Here is a 10,146-nt window from a genome sequence, read left to right as displayed (position 1 = left end):
GCTAGTACTTGAATGTATTTGTGTATTAGTTTGCTAGGGCTGCCATACAAAGTACCATAAACAAGGTGGCTTAAATGGAAACGTATTGTCTCAGTTCTGGAAGCCGGAAGTCCATCAAGGCTGGCAGGTTTGGTTCCTTCTGGGGGCTGTGAGGGAAAGAGCTGCTCCAGGCCTGTCTTGTTGCCTTGTAGATGGCTGTCTTCAAGTTCACATGGTATTCTCCCTGTAAGTCTGTGTCCAAATTTCCCCTTCTTAGGAGGACATCAGTCATACTGGATTAGGGCCCACCCTGAGGACTTCAGTTGAACTTGATTACCTCTGTACAGACCCGATCTCCAAATAAGGTCACATTCTGAGGTACTAGGGGTTAGGACTTCAACATATAAACTTTGAGGGACACAATTCAATCCATAACAACTTGGAAAAACATAAGTGAAGATCAGAATTTTTTTAATAACTTGGTGGAGGACTGTGCTTCTTGGCACACAATTTTGTACACATAATAGCCCAGGAATATTTGTGTTACAGAGTTAGTACAGATAGAACAGAAGAGTGTAGTGAGAGTGTAGAAGGGGAAAAGGGTCAGGAAGAAGAGGAGTAAGAAAAAAAGGGTAAGAGGAAAAGAAAACAGAAGAGTAGTATACGAGGTCAGACCACCAAGCCTGGACCAGGTTCAGAGACTGGTGAGAATGCTAACTCACCACCACTCACCTAAGTTTGCTGTAATTTTGGTTTATTAACAAACCCACAAACAAGCAGTGTCAAGGATGTACACAACATTATACAAACGTTTCATGGCTCCCTGATAACCTCCCTTGTGTCCCACAGAGGTGTACCCCACATCTGGTGCATGTAGCAGCCCTCACGTGGTGGGGACCCTGCGGGTGCAGGAGCACAGAGCCACGACTGCCTCTTGCACCACTGCCGTGGCGTTGGGGGAAGTGTGGATGCCACACCGGGATCTCATGGGTTTTCCATAATCACACAGCTATTTATAATTTGTAGCCCCAGGTGGGACTAGGATCCTGGAATCCAAAACCCAGCCCCTTCACTCAGATAAAGACATAATTTGTTAGGCTTTTGGAATTACTAGGGCTCAGGAAACAACAATCTGGGAATACCTATTTTAAAAGAAATGAACACAAAATGTGGTATATACTTAACAATAATTTTTCAGCCTTAAAAAAATTCTAACATATGCTGTAGCATAGATGAATCCTGAGGACATTAAACTAAGTGAAATAACCTAGTCACAAAAAGAAAAATAGCATGTGATTCAACTTATATGAGGTACATATTGCCAGGAGCCAGGAGAAGAGGAGTTATTGTTTAATGGGTATAGAGTTTCAGCTTTGCAATATGAAAAGAGTTCTGGAGGTGGATGATGGTGATGGTTGCACAACAATATGAATGTACTAATATCACTGAATTCTACACTTAAAAATGGTTAAGACTGTAAATTTTGTGATGTCTATTTTACCACAATAAAAATGGAAAAGAAAAAAAGAAAGGAACAGCTTGAACACTAAGATTCTCAGCTACAGTATTAGCATTGCATCATCAGAGCCAAAAGCAGCTACATAATGGATGTACATCTTTATGCCCAACCCCCAGTTTTCCTTCTCTTCCTTCTGCTGAATGAAACATCTCCTTGTTCTGTCACTGAAAACTAGCTCAGAAAATTCAGTGACTTTCAGTTATCAGTCTGTACTGGAGACTACAGCTAGGCAGATGGGTGCAGCAAAGAGAATGCACCTTCACAACCAAACTGCTCCCTCATGTGGCTGCGTCTCCCCTACAGAAAAACAGAAACCCCGCATCCCCACCTCCAAGCAGGAACAAATTTCTTTTCCAATTAAAGGCATAACTTTTAGCTGTTATTGGTACCATCAAACTGAGTATGGGGGGGGGGGGGAATCTACCTTTAATTTCTTCCAAATGAAATCGAGACATTTTCCCCCAGCATTTCAAAAATGAAGACACCTGTTTCATGCAATAAGCAATTCACAGAATCCAAAGAAACCAGTTTTTCATCAATTTTTTCCCAATAAAGTGCCATTTGTTAGGATTTACAAGAGCACACTCAACCAATATATTGCCTTAGGAAATCTTTTTTAAAGACACATACTTTCATCATTTAAATTTGACACTTGGGACCTCAAACTACTTTACATCTAGGAATTTTAAAAAACACTTAAGAAACCGCTTAACTGTTCAAAGAACTTCTGTAAACAGGCTTACTATATGAAAAATGTTTTTAAAATTATCTGTTTAATATACCTCTTCATCATTTTATGATTTTGTTGGACAACTAGGGCATTTCACAGGGATCACTCTTTCTCCAGAGATTCTGGCTTAGAGTCCTAGGCTCCCACAGTATGCTACCTTTGAGCAATTCTCCATATTTCCTAGGACCTATCAGAAACTGAATGCTTATACACAGTATGGCATAAAAGCTAAGTGAAACTAAAATTTTATTTTTGGTTGAAATTATATCAACTCAGCGTAGAAACGCTAGTATCTCACTCTGATTAGAAAGGTCTTTTCAAAATGAAAACAGCTTTATTGGATAAATCCAATTTATCAAATGAATTATTTCAAAATAGGTATAACAATAAGAGATAAATGGATGGAAACTCTTGGCCTACACTCGAAAAATTTAAAACTGGGCGAAAGAAGAGGCAGAATATTATCGATGGTTTTAAAGACTAAGAATAGAATGGGCAAACATTTCATCCAAGATTTCTGGTGTCTCTGACTATTCCCCTGGGTGCCTGCTGCCTTTGGACACAGATCTGCTTGATGGAGTCTCAGGCCCACTCCCTGATAACTGCGGAATAACCAAAATGACAATCACCAGGACAGGAATACCTAGAAGAAAACAAGCCAACGCCAATTACAGTACCTTAGATTTCAATGACTACATGGTCAAATAAGGAACTACCAAGCCAACAAAGAACATAATCACCATAAGACTTATTTTCTACATATTAATAGTTACTTGTAAATTTAAAGGCAGAAAGGCTAAACACCCTAGCAATGAGGCATAAGCAATCAGACTTGGTATAAATGAATTAAAAAGTTTATTAGCCATAGAAAAAAACCGATTCCTCAAAATCAACTCTTCTTAAGTCCCCTGTAAACAGTAAGCTTACAGAAAATTTCCTTCTCATGAACAGAAAATCACTATACTTTTGGTCCAAGATATGTTGGGTTTTTTCCTTCTTCTTCAAATGACAGATGGATGTAACTGAATCTATGAACGAGTGTACTTGCCCCAAATGTGCAACATAAATACAGAAGCGATGAACAGAAGACTCATAACCAATACTGGAACAGGGCCACTAGAAATAAGAAAAGAAAGCACGCTTACTCTTAGTAATAATATTATATTTTTAACACTAAAGATTTCCTAGGGGAAGGGTAGGGTCGGGGGGAGAAGCACTTAAGAGTCACCCAGGAACATAATTTACATCATTTTAAAATAGTCCCGAAATTATTATTGTGGATATTTTGAGGGTGTGGTGACGACAGCACTGCAGTTATCTTTCAGTAAAACATACCAAAATATATACAAATACAATGATCTGATGTCTTAGAGACACTGGTCTCGCTAATTTCATATATTTGATATTTCCTAAAACAAAAAGAAGAAAACTGTCTTAAGTTCTTTAAGTGTAAATGATCCAATTACCAAACTATTTTTTTCAAATTAAGATTTATTTAAAGACAATCTTCTTGAGAAGGGTTTAAAATGAGTCCCCTAAAGAATGAGGTGCTTCAAATTTGCTTTCTGTAATATTTAGAAAAATGAAATCTAACAAAGACCAAAAGGTTGGCAGTCAGAATGCCACCAACTCACATATGCCCAACCCCATGAATTACTTCCTAAATACATTCTTACCTTATCATACAAGTCTCCAATATAATAGAAAAAAAATCAATCAATAAACAAAACCAAATCTCAAGAATTCCAGGGAAGCCTTTATAAGCTAAATTTGTGATCCAAGTCAAGCTGCTGGTCAAATTAATTAAACTAGTCCACATTAACTCAATTTTGTCTCTTTTCTACCAGACAGACAGTATGGAAAGAGTATGGGACTGAACAGTTGGTTCTATCATCATATTGGTTCTATCTATTGCTGTTTGTCTTCAAGCGTGTCAGTTTGCTTCTCTGAACATGAGTTCTTCATCTGCAAAATGGTAACATCTCTCACCTCACAGGACTGCGAGGCAGATCAAACTAAAAACTAGACATTGAAAGGTCTTTACAAAGCACCAAGTGCTATGCAAATGAGAGCTGCTGTTATTATTCCAAATAATTCCTTATACACTGGGTTTAGTCAGGAAATAGCTATAAGCAGTGGTGTTCTGGAGCCTACTCTGATCAGGAACCTGTGGGATGAGGTCTGCCACACAGTACCAGAAACATTGGCAAATGAGGTGAGCAAGGCAGGGGGACAGGGGTCCCCTGGATACCCATTTCCCAGCACCTCATGAACACTCCCAGGCCTAAAAACTTGGAAAGCGGTATGTTCAACCTCCCGGGTCTACTCACCACCCTGCAAAGGCGAGGAGGCAAGGAACTTTTGGCAACACAGCCTAATGGAAAAACTTCCATTAGGTTGCAATAATATCAGCTTATGCCTCCAGGAGAACTTTGAAAAATCACCCAAACCCTATTCAAATGATTACTCCTATTTCTCAGTGTGAGGCAAGACCACCAAATGAAGAGCAATTTCATCTAATTAAGCAGTTTTCCCTCCAGTTGTCTCTGTTCCCATCATTTACTCTGACGCAGCTACATGAAGATCTTCCCTTTCCTTCCCTCACTCCATGAAGAGATGTCATTCCAGGTCCTACACCATCTTATTGGTTGATTAATGGGCATACCAAACTCAGACCACCCAGAACAAATGAAGCCGCTGTGTACCACAAATCTCACCAAAGGGCCACTAGTGGTAGAGACAGAAAGCACTGCTGCCGCTCTGTTGACACTGGACAGAAACACAAGGTCTGTTCCCAAGACTTACACTTTGAGCCCAGGTGAATCTTCTGTGTAGAACCGCCACATACCCCCGGTGCCTGCCGAGGTCGTGCGGCCTGCGCTCCTTGTTCCGCAGCTGGCATTTTTTCTGTAGAAGAGGAAAATGTTACAAATGGCCCGTTTTTAGAAATCCTTACAATAGCATTATAACATGTTACCACTATACTATAAAGAACCAATAGAAAGAAAAAACTTTTTCTTTGCTAGTACCCACCCAAATTCCTGCTTTTACTCCTCTGATCATAACCATGATAAGTACATGCCAGATGCCAATGCATACGACAATCCTGAAAAGCAGTTACTATTTCCATTTTACAAAGTAGGAAAATTAGTCTCAGAAAAGGTTAAGCAAAGTGCCTAAGACCACACAGCCAGCAAGTGGCCAAGCTAGGATGTGGACCTATTCTGAACCCAGAGCCCACCCACCTGCCCACAACATCCGGCCACTTCATTTGGACAGTGCATTTCATTTTCTCTTCACATGTATTTTAGTGAAGCCAAGTAGTAAGCCCTGTGTAAAAATGCCTTGAATCCATATGATCTGATCTGAAAATGACTACTTTAAAAGATGTGTTTTAAAATTACTGTATTAACTGCAAAAGAGACAAAAAAAAAGAAAACTTTAAGCTTTAATTGTACCCAGGTCCTAATGTACACTTATATTAAAAATTACTTTGCAATCTGTTTTCACTATTTGACATAGTGACCATAGATCTTGCAGAGAGAGGTAGGATTTGAAAAAATGCAGAGACACTCAATCAGAACTTGTCCCTCACAAGGGGATCAAGGCTCATGAGATGAGCTCTGTGATACAGGTAACCCTGTCGAACAGAAGCAGCCCAACAGCACTTACTCTGTTGACCAGGAACAGAGAAGCCCTGTTGACCAGGAACAGAGAAGCCCTCCATCAATGGGGAACCCCACTCAGCAACTAGCCTCCCACTCAGTATTTCCCCAATCCCAGCTGCTCATCTCACCCCATTGCTAGAGTGGTACGACACGGGGAAGTAGTAAGTGGTGAGGGAAGTCAGAAGCAATCTTCTTCAGCCCACTTATTACCAACTCAGAAGTCCTAGGTGGGGAGAAGAGATGCTCCCACCATTAATGAAACCCTATTCCAATATCTGTGGGTTGCTGATTCTGGGATTTTGAAAAAGAAAAGAGCATACAGGAAAGAAACGGAAGCGAAAACCCTATCCTCACCATCTCCTCTTGCTTTCCTCCCAACTCTGGTCCTAGTGCCCACCTCACCCAGCCATGGCCTTTACACCACACTCTGAATGCAAGAAGCACAGTCTATAGCTTCTTGGCTCCAGTTGGCATTCCAGCAGAAAGAGCGGTGTTCATGCCAGAACTTTGAAAGCAATCAGTGTCAATGAATTGGGTCAATTGTACTACAAGAATTACATTTCAGACACATGAATTATGGGCTACATGGTAGCATGGGAACTTACAACTTCACTGTATGACTGTTTCTATGGGAAAACTGATTGTAAATAGCAAACATAACTGTATAGGGATTTACACAGTAATTCATGCACTTAGAAAAGCGTTCACACACATAGATACATAATCATTTTATCTGTGGGCTGGGTACCTGCAAGTTTTCTCCTTGTTCATAAAAAGGAACTTGACCTAGAAGATAAACCCGGTGTGGACATACTAAGTCATGGGCTGAGGCAGGACTTGGACTCACACGCTTTCTACTATTCCACAATCTCCTACCTCCAGTTCCTGACTTCAAAGTCTCCTGGAATTACAGGAGTCCCAGAAGAATCAGGCTGGCCTCTTTTAAGATTTCTTACTTCTGCTGGCACGTGGGACATAGCAGAGGATTTGAAAACCAGGGCCCCCCAAGAAATACCAAAATGTACTAAAAATACCTCCCAGTCCCTAGGGGCAGCTAGGTAAAGGTTAATAGAGCCCACTTTAATCTCTCGAATTTCTATTTGGGGTCTATTTTGCCCTTTCTTTCAGCCCATTGTATACCTGCCTCCCTCTTCCTCTACCTCAACACAATGGTTTTCGTAACTAACTGCTTACATACTTTATTCTAACGTCATGACCTTTGGCTGTTCCTCAAAGCCAAGCTCATTGACCTCAGAATCTTTACACTTAACCATTCCTTCTGCGTAGGAAGCCTATTCCCCCCCGCCCCCCATCACTGCATGATTTGTGTTCTTGCATCTTTTAAGTCTCTAATCAAATGTCACCTACTCTGAACACCTTACCTAAAATAATGACCTATCCTCACCCTATCGCCACTGCTCTCTACACCCCACCCAGCTTCATTTTTCTTTTACATTGACTTATTGCATTTACTTATTTTCCTTGCTTACGGTCTTCCACAAGGGAGTTTAAGGGTCATGAGAGCAAAACCTGCCTATTTTGTTCACAGATATATCCTCAGAGCTGAAACAGCACTGGGCATGTAGTAGACCCTCAAAAACTATATAATGACTGTCCTAACATCCCTGGCTATTCCACCATCTTGATATCCCTAATTCTCATTAATCCTGCTAGAATACCAAGTAAGCAGTTCACAGCTTTACAGTTTACAAAGCTCCTTTTCATCCTCAAAACAACTTCCTTGTACGTTGTATTTAGCAGAGCAAGGACTCCAACCCCAGCCTGACCTTAAATCCCACATTGTATCTTCTCCAATGGTACTGACTCTATTACCTCACTGACCATGAAGAATGTAAATCTGCAGACTACATAATCCAAAGCATTATTATTAACTATTAGCTTCGATGTTTTCTCAAAGACTTACAAAGTAAAGACATATTCTTTGACGACCAATACTTATTACATTACACTTGTGAAATACTACTTAACCACTGCCAAAATTCTAGAAGGAAACACTGTCAGGTCTTTCAATACATACAACCATGGCCTGTCTAGTTACACTGGCTCCATCATTACTGAATCCTAAAAGACGACATCAATACCCACAACTTTAAAAGCTGCATTTGTCCTCATATGTTTTAAGTTCTCCATTTCACTTGTGCATTATGTATTTCACTTTTATTACTAAATAAGTTATTTCATTATTATATTTACATTTGATAAATATGTGCTTTCTCTTTTTTCTTTAGGAATTCTCAGATGGCCAAACTTCCCTGCCACAGTACTATCAATTCTCATTAACCAGACCCATTCCCCACTGTACCCACAAGACATGTTTGCCATCCCTGCACGAAGACTCTTTGGAGTCCAGGGTGGGAATGGGACAGCACTCTAAGTCCATATAATCTAAACCACAGCTTGACGATACACTTCTCTTGAACATCTCAGTGACAGGGAACTCACAAGTGTTAAGGATAATCTTACCATTTCTGACAAGTCAATTAACTCCTGCTGTTTGCAAAGTCAGAGAAGTCCTCAAGAGGAAATAACCCCTGAGCTTAGTCTTAGAAAATAAATAGAAAATTGTCTTTAGGTGGGGGAGAAAGTTAGTGAGGTCAGAAAACAATAATAAGTTCATTGTTGCTAGATCACAGGAGAGAGGGAAGAGAGAGATTAGCCTGAAAGGACCACCAAGAGCTTTGGTATTCCACCCTGAGCCCTCTTTTTCTTTCCTTTTTTTTTTTTTTTTTTAAGTTTAGCAAGAAGAAAGTAACAGAAAAACTAAGCAGGAGAGTAACAGCAGAATGAAAGATGGACTGAAATGGAAATGACCTGGAGAGAAGAATTAGATAGCAAATGCAGAAGTAGATGAGTGGTTGAGGGTAAAGCTGAGGTAATAGAAATGGAATAGGAAAGAACTAATGAGAAGGTTTTTGTGTAGAATTTAAAGTCCAGCATATGACTGGACAGAGAGACCACACAGGAAAAATCCAAGATGAAGCTGAAGTTTCTGACTCTGGGTGAAGGAGTGTACAGCAGTGCCTTATGGAAGTAAGAAGATACAACTGGGAGCAGGGGAGCTGGGAACTAGAGTGAAAGGAGACTTAGTTTTGTGTCCGACAGGTATGTTAGATTGTGCATGGGGCCTCCAGATGGAAATATAAGTGCAAAGCTCACGTCTAGAGACATTAGTTTAATGACATCAGTTGTACCAAAGTTGTCTCTGACCCTATTCCAGTTCGTTAACTTTCCTTTTTTAAGAGTGGTGCCCAAAATCAAGAAACAAGAAGAAAACATCGCCTTCCTCCAAAAAGCCTTTACTCGCACGGCCACGTAACCAGAAGCTCATTTTGCCCTTGTGAATCTTTTTTTGTGTGTGTGGCGGGGGAACAGGGTCTCACTTTGTTGTCCCAGATAGAGTGCAGTGGCGTCACCAACCTCAAACTCCTGGGCTCAAGTGATCCTCCTGACTCAGCACCCCCCCACCCCCCGCCTAGTAGCTGGGATTATAAGCGTGCACCACCACGCCCAACTAATTTTTCCAATTTTTTATAAAGACGGGGTCTCGCGCTTGCTCAGGCTGATCTTAAACTCCTGACCTTAAGCAATCCGTCCACTCTGGCCTCCCAAAGTGCTAAGATTACAAGCGTCAGCCAACGCGCCCGGCCCCTTGTGAATCTTATTAATACACTAGGGTCTCCACCCCAGAACGAGTGAAATCTTGTGACCCATCTCTCCGAGTCCGCAGCCGAAGCGGGGCAGGGATCTTTACCTTTGCCGGACAGTGGAACCTGCCGCCCGGGCGGCCACTGCTTTGCTGGGAGAGCGCCCTGAAGAACCCACGTTAGTGCCACTGGGGGTCGGACCGGGCTGTAGAGGAAGACAAGGATAAAAACGGGTGAGCCCCACGGGCCTGCCCCCAAACCCCTGGCCCTGACAGCCGAGTCCGGCACCCGCACGGGAAGCTGGGGAAGGCGAGGGAGGAAGGGCGCCTGGCAGAGGCGGAGAGCAAGGAGGGGAGGCTGGGAACGCCATACCATGGTGGAGACTGGAGGGTACCAGGGCAGTGAGGTGGACCGCCAGAAAGTTTCGGAGCCTCTAAAGCACGGGTAGCTGTAGAGACTGCCTCAGGCCCCGCCCCCAGACCTGAGGCCGGGTCCTCGCTGACTCCAGGGACGCCTGGGTTGTCCCATAATATGCCTGTAGATATTCTGCTATAGGCGACTTGGTTAGCTGCTGTATGGGAAGTA

General features: G+C 41.9%; 1 protein-coding gene across 1 annotated transcript; it reads right to left on the bottom strand.

Annotated features, from left to right (window-relative positions):
- Positions 1-3,064: 3,064 nt before the first annotated feature.
- SEC61B (SEC61 translocon subunit beta) lies at positions 3,065-10,048 on the bottom strand. Its single transcript, XM_069474476.1, has 4 exons — positions 9,934-10,048; positions 9,669-9,766; positions 5,034-5,135; positions 3,065-3,344 (listed from the first exon to the last, which is right to left on the bottom strand). Exons 1-4 carry the CDS (start codon positions 9,934-9,936, stop codon positions 3,257-3,259), a joined length of 291 nt encoding a protein of 96 aa, XP_069330577.1. The 5' UTR covers positions 9,937-10,048; the 3' UTR covers positions 3,065-3,256.
- Between the last annotated feature and the right edge of the window lie 98 nt (positions 10,049-10,146).

This window comes from Eulemur rufifrons, chromosome 7 (assembly GCF_041146395.1).
Source record: "Eulemur rufifrons isolate Redbay chromosome 7, OSU_ERuf_1, whole genome shotgun sequence".
NCBI lineage: Eukaryota > Metazoa > Chordata > Mammalia > Primates > Lemuridae > Eulemur > Eulemur rufifrons.
Note: the sequence above shows the minus strand (reverse complement) of the source record. Positions and strands in the feature narration are given on the sequence as shown.